This window comes from Eubalaena glacialis, chromosome 19, assembly GCF_028564815.1.
Source record: "Eubalaena glacialis isolate mEubGla1 chromosome 19, mEubGla1.1.hap2.+ XY, whole genome shotgun sequence".
NCBI lineage: Eukaryota > Metazoa > Chordata > Mammalia > Artiodactyla > Balaenidae > Eubalaena > Eubalaena glacialis.
The window spans coordinates 22,548,572-22,574,652 of NC_083734.1; the positions used below are offsets into that span (position 1 = coordinate 22,548,572).

Sequence of the window (26,081 nt, forward strand, 5' to 3'; positions counted from 1 at the left end):
AGAGGGAACACAAGGAGTTCTGCCATAATCCTCTATCATATTTACCTGAAAATACTTTAACCCCGGCTAAATGCAGCAATTCAACTTCTTCACACCCTTATCTAAGCAGCTGAATCATGCTGATTAGTCTCTTTTTTAATTCATTGTTTCCAACTCAAATGAGCATTCACTGCCTATCGGTATTATTGCTTTTTCCCAATAAGTTCATTTTCCCACTCTTTGAGGATGTTATTTCATATAATTTCTTCCCTCCTCAGCCCTCCAATACTCCCTGACAAAATCTCATCCCACGCCCATCCCATTATTCTCCCTTCTCTGTTACATCAACAATTTCCATCTTTTCACTGGACCATGCCTTGCAATTTACAAATATCCCCTAGCACCCATCCTTAAAAACATCAAAAACAAAAAGCAAAACCCCAGGCGCCTGGAGACCTTCTCAGACAGCGGAGCCCGAGCTCGGCGGAGTCCCCAGCGCTCGCCAACCCGCGCCCCGTCCGCACTCCTCCGCCCCACCATGGCCCGGGGTCCGGGCCTCGCTCTGCTTTCGCCGTCGCTGCTGCCGCCGCTCCTGCTACTGGCGGCGGTGATCGGCCACGCGGCCCCGCAGGACAACTGCACGTGCCCCACCAGCAAGATGACCGTGTGCGACCGGAGCGGCCCTGGTGGCCGCTGCCAGTGCCGCGTGCTCGGCTCGGGCCTGGAGGTCGACTGCTCCACGCTCACATCCAAGTGCCTGCTGCTCAAGGCGCGCGTGAGCGCCCGGAAGAGCGTCCGCGCCCTGGTGCGGCCGAGCGAGCACGCGCTCCTGGACAACGACGGCCTGTACGACCCGTTCTGCGACCAGCAAGGCCGCTTTAAGGCGCGCTAGTGCAACCAGACGTCCGTGTGCTGGTGCGTAAACTCGGTGGGCATGCGCCGCACCGACAAGGGCGACCTGAGCCTGCACTGCGACGAGCTGGTGCGCACCCACCCCATCCTCATCGACCTGCGCCACCGCCCGGCCGCCCGCGCCTTCAACCCCTCGGACCTGGAGGCCGAGCTGCGGCAGCTTTTCCGGGAGCGCGACCCGCTGCACCCCAAGTTCGTGGCGGCCGTGCACTACGAGCACCCCACCATCCAGCTCGAGCTGCAGCAGAACACGTCGCAGAACGTCGCCGGCGACGGGGACATCGCCGACGCCGCCTACTACTTCGAGAGGGACGTCAAGGGCCAGTCGCTGTTCACCGGCCACCGCGGCCTCGACGTGCGCGTGCGCGGAGAGCCCCTGCTGCTGGAACGGACGCTCATCTACTACCTGGATGAGAAGTACCCCCAGTTCTCCATGAAGCGCCTCACCAGCGGCCTCATCGCCGTCATCGTGGTGGTCGTGGTGGCCCTGGTCGCCGGCGTGACCGTCCTGGTGATCACCAACCGGAGGAAGTCGGGGAAGTACAAGAAGGTGGAGATCAAGGAACTGGGGGAGATGAGAAAGGAACCGAGCTTGTAGATACCCGCGGGGCTGGGGTGGGGTGGGGATCAGCTTTCAGCAAGGTCCCAGACCCAAGTGAGTCACGCTTCTTGATTCTTGGCCCCAAGGAGGCATTCCTCCTCCCAAATTCCTGCCTCCCCCCGCCGCCACCAAATTTAATAGATCCTGTTCTCAGGGTCACCTCTCTTTCTGACTTCTGTCCTGAAGGAAGCATTTCTAAAATTCCTCCCCTTTCGGTCCAACCAGAAACCTGACTCGAGAGTTAAGGGAAGTTTGGCATAGGGTTATGTATAAGAATCAAGTGTCTGTATGACAACCCAGCATCGTTTACAAGTGACGCAATCATTGCTGAAGGCTTAAATGCGTTTAGATGGGAAACAGCGCTTTTACTGTCTTGGGTTTAGGTTATTGGATTAGCTCCACTTGTATCGTGGCCTTCCTGATGAGGAGTTCGCTACTTGGGCCCGGTAGTATCCTCATTTACCATCGTTTGTATTGATATTACCGACCACACATGCTTGTCATCGGGAAAGAAGCCTGTTTCAGCTGCCTGAACACATTTTAGATGTCTTTGTTTGAGGGCAGACTTTGGCCCAGAAACTCAGCATCTATTCTTCAACTTGCCCTTATTACAGCTGATACTAGCAATATTTCTTTTGTAAAATGTTTGTACATAGGTTGTCTTTGATACTGCTGTTGTGATTTTAAAAAAACAGAATGTAATAAAATATGAAAAAGGCACAAACCAAAAGATGGAGTTTGTGAAAACTTGCTCCAGGTTTATATCACAAAAAAAAAAAAAGCAAAACCCACCTTTGAACCCACATCTGCCTCTAGTTACTACTCTACTTCTCTGCTTTCCTTCTCAGTTAAACCCTTGGAAAGAGTTGGATTCAGGGACTTCCCTGGTGGCGCAGTGGTTGAGAATCCGCCTGCCAATGCAGGGGACACAGGTTTGAGCCCTGGTCCAGGAAGATCCCACATGCCGTGGAGCAACTAAGCCCGTGCACCACAACTACTGAGCCTGCACTCTAGAGCCCACGAGCCACAACTACTGAAGCCCACGCGCCTAGAGCCCATGCTCTGCAACAAGAGAAGCCACCGCAATGAGAAGCACGTGCACCACAACAAAGAGCGTGCAGCAACAAAGACCCAACGCAGCCAAAAATAAATAAATTTATTAAAAAAAAAAAAAAGAGTTGGCTTCATCACAGTCTGCCTTTCTCCACCTCTACCACTCAATCATCTCCAGCCACCATGCCACTGAAACTGATATTAGGTCACTAGTGACCTCCATGTTGCCAAATTCAGTGATCTTTTTTCTTAGTGCTCAGCCTCTCAACAGCCTTTGAAACATCTGATCACTACCTTCTTTTTGAAACTTTCCTCTGGCTGCCAGGACTCCACATTCCTCGTCTTCCTACCTCACTGATTGCTTCTTCTCAAACCTTTGTTTTATAGTTATATCCTCCTCTACCCAATCTCTAAATGCTGGTGTACTCTAAAGGTGAGTTCTGGGTCCCGTTCTCTTCCCTAGTCACACAATGTCTCTAAGTGATCACACTTATGACCGTGCTTTTAGATATGGGTTTGTCACCACTTACATAGGGATTGGGTTCTAAAGTCAGCTCATAAAGAAAAAAAAAAAAACTCATGAAGTGTAATTACTCTTGGAAACTGCTTAAATCACCTATAAACTACAGAAGTTGTGGTTTCATACATGTTGATTTTACACATGATTGTGGCCGTATTTATGTGCCAAACTGAAGACCAACACTCCATTTCCTAAAAAACTCAGTTGATTTTTTTCCCTTGCCATGTTGAGATAAATTGTTTTTATTGAGCAATAGATGAAAAAGTACTTGGGGCTTTCATTTAGGAGCCACATTTCATGAAAAATACTTGTTTTTAAAGAGCAGACACAATTGGAACAGCAAGCTGCTCCCACAATGAGAGAATTGGAGACTGACTCCATCTGAGGGTACAGCAGACTCACGTCTCTCATCTCATCCTCACTCCACACTTGCTTTACTTGAGTGTAAAGGAATCACACAATTTAAAGTATTTCTCACACTCTCTGGCTGAATACGTATAACTCAATTTTAATAAGTTAAATGCTTGTTTGGTATGATTCCATTGTACCATTTATATGTTGATGACTCCTAAATTTATTTTTCTAGCCCTGACCTTTTCCCCTGAGCTTCAGATTCATGGAATCAACTACCCACCTCGACATCTCCACTTAAGGTCAACGAGGCATCTTAACATGCCCAAAACATAAAAACTGATTCCACCCCCCATGCCTCATCCTCACACACAAAAAAGCTGTTCTCCTTTCAGTCTTTCCTAGCTCAGTAAATGGCATGCCACCTACCCTGGATTTCAAACAAAAAACCTAGGAGTATTTCCTCCCTTTCCTTCACCTCCACATGAAATTCATCAGGTGAATTTAGACCTACCTCCAAAATACACCCCAAATCTATCCATTTAACTCCATCAGCACAGATACCACCCTAATCCCAGCCACTATCATCATTTCTACTTTGACCTGTTTCCACTCTTACCCTTTCTATGGTCCATCCTCCAAATAACCAGAGTAATCTTTTACAAAGCATTCACTCATTCATTCATCAAATATTTATTGAGAGCACACAGGAACTGGGGATACAGCAGTGAAGCAAATTAGATCTCTGTGCTCCTGGACTTCATTCTAGAAGGGGGAGGCAACTCATAAGTAAATACTTTTGTACAGTACAAATACAATGAAGAAAATAAATACAAAATGTAATGAACTAAGTCATGTTGCACTCTCAGTAAAAAAAATTTGAATAGCTTCCTAGCATGCTTAGATTAAAATCCAAATTCCTTACCATGACCTTGTTATAAAAGTCTATGAGATCTGATTTTCATTTGTCCCTTCAACCCTATCTGTACCACTCTTCCTCACTGCAACTTGGCTCCAGTCACCCTGGCCTTCTTTCTATTTTATCAATGTTCCAAACCTTTTTCCTTCTTCAGGCCATGTTTCCTGTGTCTGGAATGCTGTTTCCCATATCTGGGAAAGGCTGCCTCCTCTTAGATCAAATATCACTTCATCAGAATGAACCTGACTAATCTACCTAAAAGTGGCTCCTCTCCCCTTTCTCTATCAATTACACTGTTTTGTTTCATAGCACTTTTCTCTTTCAGGAATTATTCTGCTTATATATTTGTTAACATCTTCCATCCCCACTAAAATATAAGTTTCCCGAGGTGAGATTCCTGGGGTGTTGTTTACCAAACTATCCCTAAAAGTGTAGAACAGTGCCCGGCTTAAGAGGATCTTGATAAATACTTTTTTAAAGAACAAATAAAAAACAACGGACTGTACGACGATAAAAACTCCCAAACTCTCACAGCCGCCAGGCTCCGCCCCCCGGAGCCACTTCCGCTCAAGGTCCAGCCCCAGACCTTCCGGGAGGGGAGTCCTCTGCGCAGGCGCCGTGAGACCGCGGAGCTTTCTGGGAAAAGATGGATGCTCATGACCTGTTTCGCCGGCTCGGCGCGGGGGCCAAATTCGACGTGAGACGCTTCTCGGCCGACGCTGCCCGATTCAAGGTACTGTGTGCAAGGCGTCAGAAGCCCGAGTAACTGAAAAGGGGCAGGTGCCGGAGAAGGAACTGGCTGCTGGGGGAGCCGGCACTCGGAGACCCCGTGGCCTGGCTGTGGGGCATTTTCCCTCCCTTGGCGTTCAGCTTGCAGCTTTCTGAATGAACTCTTTTTCCCATCCTTCTGTAGACTTTGTTGGGTCTAGCAAGGAAACGTTTCCTCCCGGCCTCCTTTCTGAGTTTATTCAAAGCACAGTTAGAATCCTACTTTCAGAAGTTATCTTTTCTCCGAAACTGTTGGAGAAGAATTTGAAAAACAGAAACAACCCCAAACGGAGAGAACAGATGATTTCACTGTAGTCTCTCCAGGTTTGTCTTGGCATGCGTGTGCCTTTAGTGGACATGGTTTTTTTTATTCCCGCAACTCCATGGCGTGTTAAGTAACCAATGAGAAGAGCGATTTAGAAATGGGAGATCTTACGTAGGGAAGTAGTGAGTGATAAATCGGGAGTAGTTAGGGCCCAATTGTGGAAAATCTTGAATATCAAGATTTCTTGGTATTGGGACTAGGGACATTTGGGTGTGTGTGCAACACGTGTGTTTCTTCTTTCTGTCTGACGGCATAGCGTAGTTGTTAAGTGTTTGAACTCTGGAACCAGATTATTCAGGTTCAAACCCTGGGTCTGCCAGTTACTAGTTTTGAGACCTTGGTCAAGTTACTTAACCTCTTAATGCCTCAATTTTCTCATCTGTGATATTGCTGTTTACCTCGTTAGGGTTGTTGAAGGAAGAAGGAATTTAATATATCTAAACACGCTGAGAAATCTGCCTGACAGCATGTGTTACGCTTATAAGTGTTAGTTGCTATTATGATTATTATTATTACTTTTATAAGGTCAGAAAAGGTATCATCTTGGATTCCATTTGCCCAAACACACACTTGTCAGCTCAAACAAATATTTGGTGAAAGATAAAAAAGATGGGGAGTCATTGTACCCACACCCTTACTGCCAGCACTGCTAGGGTGAAAACAGTGCCAGTCTGTCTATAGATTTCATTTGAAATTTTCTGGGTTTTAGATAGGAAAAAGGAAATATGACTTTGATTCTTCGGAGGTGCTACAGGGACTGGACTTTTTTGGAAACAAGAAGTCTGTCCCAGGTGAGTGTGAAGCATCAAGAACTCATCAGGAGCTACAAGATGAAGAGAAAAATGAAGAGAGCCTAACTGAAAGGAAGAGGGAGCAGAACAAGAAAAAGAGGAAGAAGATGACTTCAGGTTAGTGCTTGATGTATGTTTTTTTTCTTTTTTTTTTCAATTACAAAAATTATGCAAGCTTATGATTATACCTCAGACAGTATACAGCTATTTGTCAGTTGATGGCATTCAGGTTGTTTCCAGGTATTTGTGATTACAAGTATTGCTACAATAAGATACCTGTACATATATCTTTTTGTACAGGTGCTGTATTTCTGTAATTAGCATCCTAAACGTGAATTCACTAGGTGAAAGGGCATGCACACTTCTTTCTTTGAACAGATGCAAAATGACTTCCCACAGCCATGTCAATGCTGGATACTGTTGGTCTTAACTTTTTTAGCCAATCTCATGAGTGAAACTTTTTTAATTTGTATTTTCTTTTTTTTTTTTTTTAATTTATTTAATTTATTTATTTTTGGCTGCATTGAATCTTTGTTGGTGAGCACAGGCTTTCTCTAGTTGCGGCGAGCAGGGGCTACTCTTCGTTGTGGTGCGTAAGCTTCTCATTGGGTAGCTTCTCTTGTTGTAGAGCACGGGCTCTAGGCTCGTGGGCTTCAGTAGTTGTGGCTCGCAGGCTCTAGAGCGCAGGCTTAGTAGTTGTGGTGCATGAGCATGAGTTGCTCCACAGCATGTGGGATCTTCCCAGACCAGGGCTCGAACTTGTGTCCCCTGCATTGGCAGGCGGATTCTTAACCACTGCGCCACCAGGGAAGCTCTGTATTTTCTGTATTTTCTTGATAACTGGTGAGGTTGAACATCTTTTCATAGGCTTTGTTGGATATTTACATTTCAAGTTTTGTGACTTGTTTGTTTTTACACTTTGCCTGTTTTTCACAAGGTTTTTTTCTGTACTCAACAATAGGGGTATTTACCTTTTTTCTTTGTCTATTACATCTATTAAGTTTCCTAGCCATTTTACCTTTTTAATAAACTAAATACACATGGTTTTAAAAAGTTATACAATGGTGAAAAGTAAATTTTCTTCCCACTATTTTGTCTCTAGTCCCCTATTTCTCCAGAGGCAACCACTGTTAATCAGTTTCTTAGGTATTTTCCTAGAGATATTCTATTCACATGTATTTATACCTCGCTTAAAAAACGTGAATGATAGTGTACTCTGTATGCTGTTCTGTTCTGAACCTTCCCTACCCCTACTCCTTTTATAAAAAACAATATATCTTGGAGATTGTTTGGAATGAGTAGGAAGTGCATTGCCTTGTTCATTTTAACATAGCATAGAATCCCATTGTACATTCTGTAACTGATTTAACAAGTTGCTATGTGATGGGCATTTAGTTTGTTTCCTCACTTTTGCTGTTACAGTGTTGCAATAAATGTTTTACTTTGTGTGTATGTGTGGGTATATCTGTCTGATAAATTCTTAGAAGTGGAATTTCATAGTTAACAAGTCATGTTACTTTCCTGGCTACAAGGAAGTTTAAAGCCTTACACCGAGATGAATTGAAAAAAGACCTGACACCAGCTTAGGTTGCCCTGTTTTCCTGGGCAACCAGAAACACACAGATATATCCTATAACCATTTAGCAACAAGTGTGGATAGACATATATATAGTTTTAATTGGAAAATTCAAGATCTTGTGGATGAGTAATGATTCAGGTCTATTAATGCCAACGGTCTCATAAAAGGGAGCAAAATTTTATTTTTTTAAAAAGTCTTTCCAAAAAAAGAAGTCATTCCAATTGGTGATGCCCACCAGCGATGTACGAGAGTTTTCTTTTTATATTAATTTGCCTCCTCATGTAGTATTGCACCTTTTTCCTGATAATATTGTTCATCTGTGTCTCTTTTTAATTTGTTAGGCCTTATATATATTAAGGAAATTAGCTCTATTCTAGCATACTATGTATACAGATATGTTTTCTAGTTTGTCCCTTGTCACTTATCATCTTTATTTATTTATTGCCATTTTGTGTGTTAAATTTATCTTTTCCTTTATGGTTTTTTGGTTTTGTTTTTGCATTCTAAGCATTAAGCTTATTTTTTAAAAATTCTCCCATGTTTTCTTATTTGTAGTTTCATTTTGTTATATTGAAATCTTTGACACTCTGGGATTTTATTTGGTATAAGGAATGAATGAGGAACTAATTAATTTTTTTCCAGATGGCTAGCTAATTGTCCTAATATATTGATATTACATCTTCTCCCCGTTGGATTTAAATACAACTTTTATTGTAACTTATTTCCCATATATATTTGGGTCTTTCGACTCTATTCTATTTCATTGATTTCTAATTCTGTATTCCTACACCAGTACCAGCTTGTGTTAATTAATGTGGCCTTACTTTATAAATTCCAATAGAGTGGTATGGCATACTCTTTTTATTGATTGGGCAACTGGATATTTTCTCCCTAAAGTGATCTATAGAGTCAGTGCAAACCCAGTTAAAACTCTAGTAGGCTTTTTTGGTAGAAATTGAAAAGGATTTTTTTTTTAAATAAACATGCAATTACCACGTGACCCACCTATTCCACTCCTAGAATTTACCCAAGAGAAAGGAAAACGTATGTCCTCACAAAGACTTGTACACAGGTGTTCATAGTGGCTTTATGTGTAATAGCCAAAAACTGGAAATGACCCAAATGTCCTTCAACAAGTGGAGGATAGACAAATTGTATATCCATACAATGGAATACTACTTGTAAATAAAAAGTTAAAATTATTGATACATGCTCCAACATGGATGAATCTCAAAATAACTATCCTGAGTGAAAGAAACCAGACTAAATTTATTAAATACTATATGATTCCATTTATATAAAATTCCAGGGGAAAAAAAGCTAATTAATCAACAGTGACAGAAAACAGGGGACTTCCCTGGTGGTCCAGTGGTTAAGACTGTGCTTCCACTGCAGGGAGCACGGGTTCAATCCCTGGTTGGGGAACTAAGATCCCACATGCTGTGCGGCACAGCCAAAAAAAAAAAGAAAGAAAGAATACAGGTTTTTACCTAGGGTTGGACTGATGCATTATAAGGGGCCACAAGGAAATTTTGGGAAATGATGGAAATAGTCTTAAATGTGGTGATGGTTTAACAGGTGTATACATAATGTCAAAATGCCTCAAATTGTATACTTTAAATATATGCAGTTTATTGTGTTGGTTGTACATCGGTGAAGTTGAAAAAATTTAAAAGAAATTCCAGAAGTAGTCTTTGCTCATTACTCTTCTTAGAATTTTTTAGATATTCGTACATATTTATTTTCCCATGTAAACTTTAAAGTCAGCTCCTCCAGTTACCAAAACAATCCTATCATTACTTTTCATTGAACTAGTGTTATTTATAGATTTAGTGAGAATTGCTCTCTTTATAATATTGAGTAGTCCTTAAGTATTGTGTTTATTGCTATTATAAGTGAAATCTTTTCTTGCATCATATTTATTTTCTAGCTGGTTGTGGAGATAGAAAAGCTGGCTGCCTCATTGACATCTCTTATTGTTTAAATAGTTTTTGAATTAATCCCTTATTGTTTTCAAGTGTACGTTTAGGTACATATTACAAAGCTGAAATAACTAAAAAGAAAAAAAAGGGAAGAGAGTGAGCTTCAGAGCTCTGATTTTACCAACACACAACTTGCTTCTCCTTTCCCATTTTATTTATTTATTTATTTTTATTTTTGGCTGCCTCGGGTCTTTGTTGCTGCGCGCGGGCTTTTCTCTAGTTGCGGTGAGCAGGGGCTACTCTTCGTTGCAGTTCGCGGGCTTCTCATTGGGTGGCTTCTCTTGTTGCAGAGCACAGGCTCTAGGCGCACGGTCTTCAGTAGTTGTGGCTCTCAGGCTCAGTAGTTGTGGCTCTCAGGCTCTAGAGCGCAGGCTCAGTAGTTGTGGCGCATGGGCTTAGTTGCTCCGCGGCATGTGGGATCTTTCCGGACCAGGGCTCGAACCCATGTCCCCTGCCCTGGCAGGCGGATTCTTAACCACTGCACCACCAGGGAAGTCCCTCTCCTTTCCCAATTTTTATACCTCCTATTACTTTCTTTCATCCAGTTACAACCACTAGTACTTTTTCTTTTGTTTAGTGGAAGGTATGGCCTGTTTGTGCCACCTCAGAATGTTGCACTTAAAATCTTTTAATTTTTTAAAAATATATTTTAGAAATTACTTCTCAAGAAGTTTCTACTATACAGTGGATATCATCTGTGGAAGCAAAGATTGAAGATAAAAAAGTTAAAAGAGAAAATAAACTAACTTCAGGAAAGTTGGAGCAGCTCAGAAAAGAAAAGGTTAGAAAAATGTCTTCATCCAATTGTTTTTCTGGCCTAATGACTTTTTCGCTATCCTTGGGTTATTCTGTTGGTAAAAGCGAGTATGGTTTTGTTAAGATAGAAGATTACTTACATTAGATTAGATTTTACTTTAATGGAAACTTAAAGCAAAGTAGTATTTGTGCTGTGGCTGAAATTTTTAAAGTTTGAAATTCTTGAAAGTATCTTGAAATCTTGAAACTTAGGTCAAAATTGATGATGTGTTTAGAATTAAATTTTTAAAATTTCTTATTCCCTTTTGATAAACATAAAATTGGCCCCCTTTCTCCTTTATGTTAAGCTCACACTGGTTTAGAAGGATTTCCTCTGACAGGGATTTGAGAGTTAGAATTCTTAAGAAACCTATTTTGTAACTTGAGACTAGGAGGAGTAGAATTCAGAAGAAACAACAAATATGCCATTGTCGCGTTTGCTGCGCTCCTGTCATATTGCAGATGGAGAGTATTGTTCAGCTTATTTAGTAATCCCAAATCTAGAATTTCGCTGTCTGGATCAGAGAATGGGAAAACAAAAAAAATCAACATCACTTGATTCTGCTTTTGGCACTCAGTCTTAATAAGTAGAGTTTAGGGTAGATCATTAAAAAGCATTGGCACTTGTATGCCAAGTGCCATATAAAGACAATAGATTGGTTCAGTGCCTGCCTTCTAGAAGTTTATATAAGATTGTGACTGTGACAGTAGCACATTAATATGAATAACACATTATTCATGGCATTGACACATTAATATGAGGAAAGTGTGGATAGATAGGTTTCATTGTTATGAAGGTCTTCCTTCTATGAAAGGGCACAAATTATACCTAATATCTGTATCTTGTAGGGATTGTAATTTAACCAGAAAGTTTCATATGCTACTAAAGCTTATCCCAGAAACCGTTACTGTTGCTTTACAACATCTGACAATGTATTTGACCACATTCATGGCGACTCCTTTATTTCACTTTTCAGATAAACTTCTTCCGGAATAAACATAAAATTCATGTCCAAGGAACTGATCTTCCTGACCCAATTGCTACATTTCAGCAACTTGACCAGGAATTTAAAATCAATTCTCGACTGCTTCAGAACATTCTAGATGCAGGCTTCCAGATACCTACGCCAATCCAAATGCAAGCCATTCCAGTTATGCTGCATGTGAGTATGAAGGCCTGTAAGTGAGTATGCGTGCGTGTGTGTGTGTGTGTTCATTCTCTTTCCTCTGTCTTTGAAATGTGTATGTGTGTTCATTCTCTTTCCTGTGTCTTTGAAATCTTCCTTTCTGCCTTATCTCCCCTTGTTGAAATCCTACCCTTGCTTTCAAGGTCCATCTCTAATACCTGTGCCTCCATAAGATTTGTGTTGATCACTACTGCTAGATGTGATCTTTTTCCTTTCCCAACAGTTTCCCCTACCACCCAGTTCTCCATGTGTTTTCTTTTTCTTGCAACATTTGTCTTACACTTTACACTACTATGTATTTGCACTAATTATATTCATCTTTTCCATTTAACTAAGCGTGTTAGTCTTCTGAGGATAGGGACTGTGTTCTGTTTTTTCATCCATTGTCTGGTTTATAATATTCAAGAACTATTTCAGAAATACAGAATTCTCGTACACAACCTGACTTTGTTTTTATCCCAGTACTTTTTATTATTGAAGTCTATTTAAGTACCCAAAAAATGCATAGATTTTAAGTGCACAGTTCAGTGAGTTTCAACAGTGCATACCCTATGTAACCATCAACTCAATGAAGATGCGTAACATTTCTGTCACTCCAGACAGTTCTCTCATACCCCTTCCATTCAGTCCTCACCTGACCCCCGCCCAGAGGTAAGCACTCTTCTGGTTTCTATTGCCATGTTTTAGTTTTGTTTCTTATAGAATTATATAAGTGGAATCATTCATTATTTACTCTTTTTGGTTTCTTTCACTCTAATACTTTTTTTGAGATTCCTCCATGTTGCATATATCAGTAGTTCGTTACTGAGTAGTATTCTGTTGTATGAATATACCATAATTTGTTTATGTGTTGTTGATAGAGGTATGAGTTAACTTAGATTTTTGGAAATTAAGTTTTTCTGAGGTTTCTTTTTGTAGTGGTGAGAGCTGACTTTTTTCCCCAACATAACCAAGATGGCCTTCAGTTCTAGTAGCCAGAGGATATGAGTTCCCTCTCTCTTCATCTATACTAATCCTTTTCATTTTCTTTGGGAACTGAAATAAGAATATGTTTGAATGATGTTGTTGACTGACATTATAGTAAATTTGCTTTTAGTTTTCATTTAAGGTTGTTTCTGTAGTGACCTTAACTTAAAGCTTTAAAAATCACAGTGACCAAAAAAAAAAAAATCACAGTGATTTTTTGAAGATTGTCACCTATAAATGACTCTGTCACTCAGGTTTTCACCACTTTTTATTTCTTACTTTTAGCCATTCTGTTACTTATTAAAACCTTCCTTAAGGATGGAGCAATGCAGATATCAGGTCAAAAAGTTGGTTTTGTAATTTTGCTTTGATAAAGAGATTTAGGGGAAAGAAAAATTGAAATAATGGAAATAAGGTTGTGATCATCTTTGGGTTTTAGTTATCTACTTTCTTCACCCAGTTCAAATGAACTTTAGTAATAATGCTCAGAAACTATTGGGGCGGTTGTAGCAGGGGTGGGTAGAAAAGCAAATATGGGAGAAGTTAGAAGAGTGATGGGAATGTGAGTGTTTGGATTTATTATGTATAATTTTGTTATTTTTATCGCTGGTAGCATTATTTGACTGGGCTCTGAAAAATTTATGTACTCTTCCTTGTACTTAATATACTCTGTTTTTAGGGTCGAGAACTTCTGGCTTCTGCTCCTACTGGATCTGGAAAGACTTTGGCTTTTAGCATTCCTATTTTAATGCAGCTGAAACAACCCACAAACAAAGGCTTCAGAGCCCTGATTATATCACCAACACGAGAACTTGCCAGCCAGGTATGACTTGTAGTTTCTGAAGAGGTTGTGTTTGTGTTTGTCAGTCATCTTTCTTATTTGAGGGTAATAGAAAGGTCCAAAAGAGTAAGGCCTGTGTCTTTCTCATCACGTATTCTGTTCAAAGCACACTTCTCTGTATCTTACTGCATATGGGCAAGTCTTTTAAGTCTTTTCAGTTTTATAAAATATGTTGTTCTTAACATTTATACTTTGGTATATGCTCTAAGATCCTTGAAGTTGGAAGGCTACTATAATATATAGTTCCCCACTAAAACTTTTTTTCCTCACCTAGAAAAATGAAACCTCATCTCAGTTTTTCAGAAAGTAAAACTATACAATGATCCACTCCACCCTCCCAATGTGCTTAATATAAAATACATGCCAAGTATGAAATAGTTTTGTAACAGTACTGTATTCTACAAACAAATGTAACAGAATGGAAGAGTTTTGGTTTTATCTCTTGGAACTAGTTTACTAGACCGGAAGAAACTACTGAATCTTACTTGGTATTGACGTTCCAAAATGCTGAGATTCCAGGTTAATGTACAGATTACTATGGGCTTAATTTCAGATATTCATGGGTTGATACTAGATTTATTTTGTTAATAATGAAAAAGAGACTATACATCTTATCCAAGTATTTTAGCAGCTAATGTTTTTATCATTTTCTGTTTTAGATTCACCGAGAGTTAATAAAAATATCTGAGGGAACAGGATTCAGGATACACATGATCCACAAAGCAGCAGTTGCAGCCAAGAAATTTGGACCTAAATCATCTAAGAAATTTGGTAAGGGGTTCATGCTTGAGATGTAAGGGATTTGGAAATTACAAGTATCCTAATTGCTACCTAGAAGTTCTTAAAGTGTAGTTAGTTTGATTTTTAGAAAAGCTAAAAGAGATCTCCTCCTTATCCCCACCCAGTAGTTATATAAATATATACCAGTGGTTCTCAACCAGAGGTGATTCTGCCCTTCACCCCCACCTCACCCTCTACCCCAGGGATACTTGGCAATATCTGAAGACATTTTAAGTCGTCACAGCTGGGGAGAGGTGCTACTAGTATAGGGACAGAGCCAGGGATGCTGTTAAACATCCTACAACGCACAGGTCAGCCTCCTACAACAAGGAGTTGTCTGAACCAAAATGTCAGTAGTGCTGAGGTTGAGAATCCCTGTTTATTCTATTGATTTTTAATCTGCCATGGAAATATTCTGCAGATAAGATTGGTTTACATCCCTACTCTTAGATCAGCCAGAGAATCTGTTTTACTTGTCTTTTATCTTGAGCTTCTGAGTAAAATTGCATTTAAGGAAAAGTATTTTCCTGAAAAACAAACAAATGTTTGATAAGCAAACTGGTGGATTATAGTATTCTTGCCTCTTAGAAGCTGAGAAGGCAGATCAAATAAAAGGAGAGTAAGGATATAGTAGTTTGTGCTATGATGGATTAAAAAAATACGTGTATTAGCTTATTGTGTTGTTGGTGTAGTGCACATAACCACTCCTCCGCGCCTGAGGTTATTAACAGAAATTCAGGAGACTTAATCCCCTAATTCAAGAGGGATGAATGTTGTTTTTGCAATTTGTACCATTTATTTTTCCTTATAGATATTCTTGTGACTACTCCAAATCGACTTATCTATTTATTAAAGCAAGATCCTCCAGGAATAGACTTAACAAGGTACGTTACTTTAATGATGTCTTTTATGTGTGTTTTTCATTAAATTGGTTATATTTTGTCCTCAATTACTTGTATTATTGCTCTTTGGAGCTTGCTATGTTGGTGCTGAGAAAAATGGTTTTCATTAAACTCATAGAAAAGTAACTATCCTGGTCTGGAAGAAAGTTAACAGATACCGATAAGCAGTTAGTACAGAATTCCCCTAGAAATTTTCACATCTTTCAGCAATGGTGACGGCATTCATAAGGTTTATCTGAGCTTCTGTCATTGCCAATGGAACCTCATATCTTTGGGGCTAATGGAATAGGTTCATTAATTTATATTTATCTTGTTTTTACCTTTTTCTTGCTTATTTTTCTTATACCTTTTTCTGGTATGATAACGTAGATCTGAGAAGCATCATTGTGGTTTGACTTCTTCATGTGTTCCCACAGGTAGTGAAGCATCTTGGATCTTTCAGTTCAATACCCACAAGTTTTTTTTTTTTATTTCTTAGTGTTGAATGGCTGGTAGTTGATGAATCAGATAAACTGTTTGAAGATGGCAAAACTGGGTTCAGAGACCAGCTGGCTACCATTTTCTTGGCCTGCACATCCCACAAGGTCAAAAGAGCTATGTTCAGTGCAACTTTTGCCTATGATGTTGAGCAGTGGTGCAGACTCAACTTGGATAATGTCATTACTGTTTCCATTGGAGCAAGGTAATTGTTTTTCCACATTATCCCACTCATTTTTTTAAAAAAACACAAGTCATTATTTTAGATAAAAAGAGTTTGACTGAAAGAAATATATTCTTTAAAGTCAAAATTGATTAAGGATTTTCTATTTTAGAATAATCCAAAGGGAGATTCTCACATTGTCATATTAATATTCCTATCCTCATGCGTTTAGTTGGTTTTTCCAATCCACAAAGTATGACACGAGCTCTGTGGCCGCCCAAAGGATTTAATCTCCTTGATGGCTTAACAAAGTAGGGCCACAGAGAAGGAAGCTGATATTACTGAGCCACTTGATTTATAATTGCTTTTTAAAAATATTTTGGGGAGCATTTATGCTAAATGGTAGAGAAAAGTCTTATGAAATTATGATATTGCCACTTGATATACTATAATGCAATGCATGAAATGGTCAGAGTGAAGACTGTAGCTATATGAAAAAGTGTTTGCAATACCATGTTAAGTAAAAAAGAAGCCAAATGAAACAGTAAAGAATATCCTGTCTACTTTCAACAAAAATCTCCTGTGTATAAAAAGAAAAATAGAACAGATTAACCATAAACATAATTATAAAGGCAGATAACAGAATGGAAAAAGTATTTATACATGGTATAGAGTGTTAATAAAGCCTAAAGATACATCACCCCAACTGTTTGTCAATAAGTAAACCTTTGCTAACCATTAAGAAAAAAATTTAGGCATATGTAACAATCCCCTTTAAAATGTTCTCATTTTACCCAATAATTTTACTTTTAGAAAGATTTTATAAGTAATTAGACACATGAAAATTTATGACAAGAACACAACAAAATGTCAAAGTTTATTCTAAAATGGTAGAATTGTGGGTAATTTATTGTTTTTGTCTTTTTTTTAATTTTCTTGAGATAACATTTTCATAATCATAACAAAACATTCAAAGACCTAAATAGAAATTTCTCCAAAGACATCCAGATGGCCAATAGGCACATGAAAAGATGCTCAACGTCACTAATTATTAGAGAAATGCAAATCAAAAGCACAATGAGGTATCACCTCACACCAGTCAGAATGGCCATCATCAAAAAGTCTACAAAGAATAAATGCTAGAGAAACTAACACAACATTGTAAATCAACTATACGCCAATAAAAATTTTTAAAAGAAAAAAGAAATGCTGGAGAGGGTGTGGAGAAAGGGAACCCTCTTACATTGTTGGTGGGAATGTAAATTGGTGCAGCCACTATGGAAAATAGTATGGAGGTTCCTTGAAAAACTAAAAATAGAGTTACCATATGACCCAGCAATCTCAAATCCTGGGCATATATGCAGAGAAAACTATAATTCGAAAAGATACATGCACCCCAGTGCTCGTAGCAGCACTATTTACAATAGCCAAGACATGGAGGCAACCTAAATGTCCATTGAGAGATGATGGGTAAAGAAGATGTGGTGTACACACACACTCAAACACACACACGCAGAGGAATATTACTCAGTCATAAAAAAGAATGAAATAATGCCATTTGCAGCAACATGGATGGACCCAGAGATTATCATACTAAGTGAAGTTAAGTCAGACGGAGAAAGACAAATATCATATGATATCACTTATATGTGGAATCTAAAAAATGATACAAATGAACCTATTTATAATGCAGAAACAGACTTACAGACATAGAAAACAAAGTTACGATTACCAAAGGGGAAAGGCAGATGTGGGGATAAATTAGGAGTTTGGGATTAGCAGATACAAACTACTGTATATAAAATAGATAAACAACAAGGTCCTACTCTATAGCACATGGAACTATATTCAGTATCTTGTAATAAACTATAATGGAAAAGAATCTGAAAAATAATATACACACACACACACACACATATATATACACACATAACTGAATCACTTTGCCGTACACCTGAAACTAATATAACATTGTAAATCAACTATACTTGGATTGAAAAATTTTAAAAAAGAACGAACAAAACATTTAAAAATAACAACTGTCTTTAAGTTAAAATATAAATAATTAGGTACTTATATTGACAGTGGAAAAGGTCATTCTGTTGGAGTTGTGTGTAAATTTTTTCATTTATTTAGAATTAAAGGGGGGAAACAAAAATCGGCTCTTGCAAACTACAAGGGATGTTTTCTTCTTAGGAATTCTGCAGTAGAGACTGTAGAACAAGAGCTTCTCTTCGTTGGGTCTGAGACTGGAAAACTTCTGGCCATGAGAGAACTTGTTAAAAAGGTATATTTGGACTACATTCTTGAGTTTTGTTAATGTTCACCAAGCCTCGTATTACTAGGTGTAATATTACTAGCAATTACTTGTATTACTAGCCTTGGAAGACGGATTTATTATGAACACTTAACTTCCTGGCAGACCCTTGATTGGGGCTCTGCTGGGTCTCCCGCCTCCTGCTGGCAGTTTTGGGGGTCTCTCTGTCCCAGCTTCTCCCTGCCCACACCCTAACTCCCATCCAGAACTGGCTGCAGGGCCCCCAGCTCTCCTCCCTGTCCCCAGGTAGGGTGGTCAGTGCTGTGGCCTGGGTCCCTGAGCTGTATGCTGCCACAGGATTTCTGGATGGGCCCCCCTCCGTGCCCTGGCTGTTTCCATATTTCAGCTGAAATAAAAGGTTTTAGAAACTTTACATTTTATTTTTTAAAAAATGACAGCTATTACATTTTAAGAAGAAACAAAAATGTTCTGAAGCACAAGCAATCAGATGATTATTTCAAAGAGTGGGCATCCATTGCTGTAGAAAGATGAAGGGGAATTAATTAGACAAGATTATTGGAATTAGCAAGATGGAGAGCCTGTACTCCACAACAAGAGAAAGAACCCATTGTAGAGAATGGATGGTGAGGAAGACAGGCAGACTTGGACCTCTGGTCTAAGAAATTTGTCAATTTCTAAATTAAAATGAACTAAAATCATATGAAATACTGCAGTTATATTCTTGATTATGGATAATGTATGCTTTCTTTTAGGGTTTCAATCCACCTGTTCTTGTTTTTGTTCAGTCCATTGAAAGGGCTAAAGAACTTTTTCATGAGCTCATATATGAAGGTATTAATGTGGATGTTATTCATGCAGACAGAACTCAGCAACAGGTAAAGTCAAATGCATACTTTCAAAGCAATAAAGAACAACTAAATTTTTTTTAATTGGCATTAAATTTATGAAGTACTTGTTTTCCATTCCTAGAGTGGTACTAAAACATTTAATGTATGTTCTGTTAACCAGAGAGAGAACACAGTCCATAGCTTCAGAGCAGGAAAAATCTGGGTTCTTATTTGTACAGCCTTGCTAGCCAGAGGGATCGATTTTAAAGGTGTGAACTTGGTCATCAACTATGACTTTCCAACCAGCTCAGTGGAATATATCCACAGGATAGGTGAGTCGTGTGCCCCACCCCTCTCTCTACTCACCTCTCTTAGCACCACTACCAGTCCCTTCAACATGCCCAAGTTTTTAGTGCTGTGAAAATCCAGTGACTTGTATATGTGATTCTTGAACGTCCCATTCCGCCCAAAAGTAGGGTTTTTTTTTAATGGTCTGATTTCTCTTAGGTCGAACTGGAAGAGCCGGGCATAGAGGACAAGCTGTTACATTTTTCACTGAAGATGATAAACCATTATTAAGAAGGTAAATGAGGAGAAAAAACTTAGCATTAAGTTGGCAAAATTGATTCATTATTCTCATACACAGTTAATGGATAATTACAAAATGGCTATGTCCCAAATTCTGTTATGATATTAGTCAAACAAATCTTAGCCATGAAAGAAAGAAAAATGATCAGAGGGCCTCATTTTTGCCCTTCCATTGTTAGATTTTGGAAATATTCACAATGGAATATTCATTAAGTTTCAGACTCACGGGCTTCCCTGGTGGCACAGTGGTTATCTGTGCCAATCTGCCTGCCAATGCAGGGGACACGGGTTCGAGCCCTGGTCCAGGAAGATCCCACATGCCACGGAGCAACTAAGCCCGTGTGCCACAACTACTGAGCCTGTGCTCTAGAGCCTGCGCACCACAACTACTGAGCCCACGTGCCACAACTACTGAAGCCTGCGCACCTAGAGCCTGTACTCCACAACAAGAGAAGCCACCTTAATGAGAGGCCTGTGCACAACGAAGAGTAGCCCCCACTCGCTGCAACTAAAAAGAGCCTGCGCAGCAACGAAGACCCAATGCAGGCAAAAAATAATTAATTAATTAAAAAAAAAAAAGTTTCAGACTCACAGAATTCTCCCAATAGCCATCACTTGATATTACTCAAAATGTAATATTAAGGTTTTTGGATTAGTGAATAGTTTAAAGTTAACCCCTGAGTCTCTTATAGCCCAGTCAAAATGATCTCTTAGCATGGGTGCATTCTTCCCATTACTCTTAGGGGCAGCTGGAGTTTTATGTTTAGTCCCAGGATCACCTGTCATAGAGGAAAAACTGTTTTAGTAACACACTCTAATATTCAGTTGTAGCCCCTTGAAGCCTGGGTAACCTATGATAGATACACTTTTAGAATCTTAATTTAGCCCATCGTCATAGATTTTAATATAGAAGCTGAGTTTCCTACATTTGGGCTGCCTACAGAAATTTTAGGCTGATGATAATTGGCAACAGTTCATATTTCTAACAAATGAAGTTGAGTTGTGAATGTAGACGGTTTGTACTTTATTCTGTTTATCAGTTTTGGCGAAGATTTTGCTTCATGCCTTCTGAGCCTTGGCTCTGTCAGCCTTGATTTTGCTGTGATCAGACTTTCACATGTGGTGTGTAGGGGAGTACATTCCAACAGCCTAGATTCACCTGAGTTCTCAACGACTCCAAGCATGTGCATCTGATGACCCCCATATCAGTGCAACTGTGTACCTCAGTTTTCCATCTGGGAAATGGGGATAATGATAGTATTTACTACAAAGGGTTGTAAGGATTGAATAAGTTACTACAGTAAGTCCCCTACATACAAACAAGTTCCGTTCTGAGAGTGCGTTCGTTAAGTCCAATTTGTTGTAAGTCCAACAAAGTTAGCCTAGGTACCCAACTAACACAACCGGCTATATAGTACATACTGTAATAGGTTTATAATGGTTTTCACACAAATTATACATAAAAAACAAACCCCAAAATAAAACATTTTTAATCTTACAGTACAGTACCTTGAAAAGTACAGTAGTACAGTACAACAGCTGACGCTTCTTAGCAGTACCAGCTACATCACCGCTGCTTTTATGCTTGCTTCCGGACATCCTGGGCTTGAAACAGAGATACTGTACTACTGTATACAGTACTGTACAGTAAAGTACACAAAAGCACAACCACTTGTAGAGGATGTATGCATATGACAATGTACACCAGACGTGAACTAATTTACATGATTGGGCATGCGAATGCATGTTTACATCTTTGAAAGTTCAAAACTTGAAGGTTCATGTGTAGGGGATTTACTGTATACATGAGAAGCTTGAGACCATGTCAAGCTTTATCGTTTTATAAATTTAAGTGTGACTCTGACTTCAGTCAGTGTCTCATCCAAGACTGGGCTTAGTAGCTTTTTAGGGCTTGTAAAATATTGAGTAGAAACAGCTGCTATCTAAAATTTTCATCAAGACATTGATTTCAGTCCAGCAGACCGTTCTCTCAGTAATCCAATATGACTGCATCTGGTAATAATTGGTAATAATTTATCAGAACACTTTACTGGATTACTTTTTTGTTTGTGTAGTTTTAGTTCCTCTTGTGTTGTGCAGAGGGTTTATGTACATAAACATCAGTTTGACAAGATACAAATTTACGCTTATGGGTACCTTTTTCAGTGTTGCCAATGTTATCCAGCAGGCCGGATGTCCTGTCCCAGAATACATAAAAGGTTTCCAAAAACTACTAAGGTACAATCTTGAATTTACCTGGAGCTTCTCTCTCTCTCTCTCTTTGCATATATATTCTTGATTTCACACTCTTATACATTATAGTTCTAATAATACTACTATTTTTAGAACATTTTAAGATTAAAAATTTTCCTTTTAAATATTTGTGAATACTGTCTGTTCTTTCCCTGCCAGTTTTTCATCCTTGAAATTTTAAGTATTCAGATTTTTAAAGTATTATTCAACGTGAGTGAAATATGCTGAGATTTTGTTCTAATTCATTAAACTGGTAAAAAGCAGTTAATTGGCCAAAATCAAACCCTGTTTGATTTTGTTAGCACAAGATATAAGAGTGACACATGACATACTTTAATCATAATCAGTGCCTTTTAAAAAATTGGTTGAATTTATCATCCCTTTGGGTTACCTCTCTAGATGCTGTTAGGTAACCTAGTATATTAAAGTGGATACAGTGGTGTCACTGTAAACCTGTAAGTGGATGAAGGAAACGAATTTTTTGAACCAAAGAACCAAAACTAGTTTTAGCTCTTTTAAATTAAGTTGCACTTAATTCAGTTCTTTCTTTGTAACTTTCAGTAAACAAAAGAAAAAGATGATTAAGAAGCCTTTGGAAAGGGAGAGCATTAGTACAACTCCAAAATATTTCTTAGAAAAAGCTAAGGATAAACGGTAAGTATATGGTAAAAGTTACTGTTTGATTCTGGCATATTCTTATAACGTAAGCATTATTTTTCCTTAGGATAGATTTTTAGAAGTAGAATTTGATAGGTCTACAGTCCATTATAGAATGTAATAAAAGTAATATATCGTAGGTTGCCTGTGATTTGGAAACTTGGATAATTCAATCTTGGAATTTTTCTTTAGCTGTATATTAATGATCTGTTTTTCTCCATCTTTGAAAATATGATGTCAATTCACTATGAATTAGAATTGCACTGTCCACCATCTCCACACAGCCTGCATCTGGGCACACTACTGAGGCCAGTAGCTAGGACTGCTGACTCACATTGATGGAGTCTTCCTTCAAGCTCCATATTCTGGGCAGGATTTCAGTAGGATCTTGGGCTTATGCTGAAGCACATTGTAACACCTCTGAACAGTATGACTTGGGTAAATTTGTAGTCATTTAGCTGAGTTTTTGAGGATTTTAAAGCATAGATTTTTTTTTTTTAGCATACACACAGGACTACCTTTTTTGCCTGTTACTGCCAGGAAACTACATGGTTTCATAGGGGTGGGCTAAAATATTCTGCACAGTACTATTCTTTCCACTATTTAAGGAAAAATGACACTCTTCAAAGTCTATCAGTACCAATTAATATATAACATATATAAAATGTAGGCATTTACCAAGTACTTACTGTCCACCTTCAGTCTTACTACATATATAATACGTAGTAAGGTGTATGAATGGATGTAAAATGAGACCCCTTTCCTGAAGTTAGGGAAAGGAGATTAATATACATGAAAAAAATTAGAGAGTAATTTTTAAATAAAACAGAAGTTTAGAGAAGGGAAAAAATCATTATGGATTGGTGTAGTTACAGAAAGTTTCAAGGAAGTAGAATTATGTTCAAGGATAGGTAAAATTTAGGCATGTAGAAGGAACAAGGTGAACCCAGGCGAGAAAACTGGCCTGCACTTTCCTTCTGAGTGAAAGAGTCTGCCTGACATTTTGTATTGATTGTGGAAATAATGTTCAGCCCCAGTACATAGACTGTACAGAGTGTCCCAAAGGGTTTGGTGGTTTTAAGCTTTAATAACTTGGGAAGAATAAATGTTGCAACCTTACAGAACTACATCATTTGAAAGATTATTTTAATTTAACTTGTACTTATTCAATTTTGTGCATTCTTAATACTTTTTTTTTTTTCTTAATACATTTTAATTTTTATTCTTTGTGGCAACAGTTCCTGGGTGACAGACCAGTGGATTGGTAGAGAAGGTTGCCCTGCTTGGTCACCTTGTCTGTCTCATTAGACTTTTTCTTTTGGTGGGCTGCTGCAGAATTGTTGCGTACACATCAGAACCTCATTCTTTGGGTGATCTTAAAGCTAGGATTGGAAATGCAATCCTTTCAGGCACTGAGCAGCAGCTGATAAAAGTTTTTACAAAGGTCAAAAATTGACTAGAGCATAAGATCATGGCTGTGTTGAACAGTAATAATAAAATCGATATTTTAAATAATGACACTTTAATTGCTGATTTTTTAAGTTTGTAGCTTTTATGATCTGAGGTTATTAAAACTTAAAGCTGCGCTAAGACTTTGAGGACACCTGGTATAAACCTTGTCACTAGCCCTCTGCTTAAGATGCTTTGGTTCTCTCTCTATTTTCTTCACATTTAAAGGCCATACTTCTTAACATAGCATACAAACAAGACCTGATCTGAATCTAGCTTACCTTTCCACTGTAGATGTTGCTTTAATGATCCTACCCACACCTGTGGCCTCAGCTCTATGCTGATAAATCTTAAGTCCATATCTTCAAGCCCAGCTTCCCAACTGAGCTATAAACCTGAAGCCTGTTGCCTAGTGGATGTCACTTCAGGCACTGCAAACTCAAACTGGTGTAGTAGGGCGTAGGGGAGATTGGATTTGGAGCCAGAATAACTGGCTCTAATAACACCTTTTCCTGTGTGATTTTGGACAAGTCACTTCACCTCTCTAAGCCTCTTTCCCCCTATATATAATGGAAATAGTTATATAAATAATACCAGCTCTGCCACTCAGGGTTGGTGGAGGATTAAATGAATTGATATACATCTAAGAACTTTGCATTACTATACTGTAGTATGTGAATATTGATTATTTTCTCAAAACATTTTTTCCTTTTCCTGTGTTAACAGTTAGTTGATGGCATTCACCATTCACCAAATTCTAAAATCAGACTGTCATGTCTAAAATTTTTACCAGTGTCATGTCTAATATTTATTACCAGTGTGTGATGATCAGCAAGTTACTTAACCACTCTACCTCATTTTCCACATCTGTAAAATGAGAATAATAATAGAATCTTCTTCATAAGTTAGGAAGACTTTCTGAGTTGATACATATAAATGACTTATAAACAGTATCTGGCATTTAATCAGTGTGAACTCTTCTTATTAATTCAGGATCAGAATCTGTCTTTTATACCATGTTGTAGTGTAGTTTACTGTGGTGTTTCTGTCTTACTTAGGTGGATGTGGTTTTCTAAAGGGCAAAGACACATCTTTGTGTTCCTAGTGCCTCGTATACTTGATTATACAGGAGGTTTCAGTAAATGTTTATTAAACTGGTAGAGTTTTGGAAAGTACATATATCTAAAATTTCTAATTTAACTTTCCTTTCATTGTCACAGGAAAAAGGTCATTGGTCAGAACAGCAAGAAGAAAGTAACTCCTGAGGACAAAAGTTAAAAACAGACTTCTAAAAAGACTATATCACAAATGTGATTTTATGATTCCAGCATGAATGTTGTTTTCATGGAACACATTGTCTTATAATCACCTGTACCAAACATTTGAAATCAACCACAAGAACATGGGACTAGTGAAAAATGATCGTAAACTATCAGTGTATCATGTCAAGTTTCAATTCATAGGTGATTTTTAAGATGATTATATAATGGAAAAAACATTCCTTGACATTCCTGTCGTTTGAATCCAGAGCAATGCTTCTTACAGAAGAACAAAAGTTTATGCTAAAAATAACAACACCCAAATGTGGTGAACTGAATTTTTCCCTTCAAGTGTAAAGGAGGGTGTCACGTATGCTGTGGAGAGGCATTTGGAACCACATTGCGAAGTAAAGTCTTGAGGTTGAATGCCCCTTCCCACCCTCTTTTTTTTTTTTTTTGGGTGGACAAGAAGCAGCACGGGCTGTCTACCAAGAATAAACCTCCTGCTCTCTTTATTTCACTGTTTCTTCATTTGTTGATGGCCTTTTGTGATACGAGCCACAACAAGATGCCTTTTATATGGCTGGTTATTCAAGTTCACTAGGATTTTAAATTCTTTGATCTATATATAAATACCTTTTACCTCATCCCTATTGTAGCTCAGACCTTACCTTCATAATGTTGCAGCTGTAAGATTATGGTCAGCTTCTCCCTTTCTTACTCCATTTTCCATCATTTAACCATGTTCTTTCCTGTCTCTTTCCATTTGAGATGACTTTGCTCGAAAAGTGATAAACATTTTATCCTGATAAGGAAGAATGTTACTTTTACTTGATCCACCTCTGGCTCCGTTCTCTTACAGCTTATCTTTCCTAAGGC

The 26,081-nt window shown here is 38.6% G+C and overlaps 2 protein-coding genes across 2 annotated transcripts; both read left to right on the plus strand.

The window, feature by feature from the left end:
- Positions 1 to 517: 517 nt before the first annotated feature.
- Positions 518 to 1,489, plus strand: LOC133080538 (tumor-associated calcium signal transducer 2-like). Its single transcript, XM_061176482.1, is given in 1 exon segment — positions 518 to 1,489. A coding segment is annotated over 1 exon segment (972 nt).
- A 3,479-nt stretch (positions 1,490 to 4,968) lies between these two features.
- DDX52 (DExD-box helicase 52) lies at positions 4,969 to 25,717 on the plus strand. Its single transcript, XM_061175217.1, has 15 exons — positions 4,969 to 5,068; positions 6,138 to 6,336; positions 10,434 to 10,561; positions 11,553 to 11,738; positions 13,408 to 13,551; positions 14,229 to 14,340; positions 15,161 to 15,233; positions 15,730 to 15,933; positions 18,088 to 18,178; positions 18,922 to 19,044; positions 19,178 to 19,328; positions 19,504 to 19,579; positions 21,751 to 21,822; positions 22,399 to 22,491; positions 25,164 to 25,717. The coding sequence occupies exons 1-15, from the start codon at positions 4,982 to 4,984 to the stop codon at positions 25,219 to 25,221; spliced, it is 1,797 nt and encodes a 598-aa protein (XP_061031200.1). The 5' UTR covers positions 4,969 to 4,981; the 3' UTR covers positions 25,222 to 25,717.
- The last annotated feature ends 364 nt before the right edge of the window (positions 25,718 to 26,081 follow it).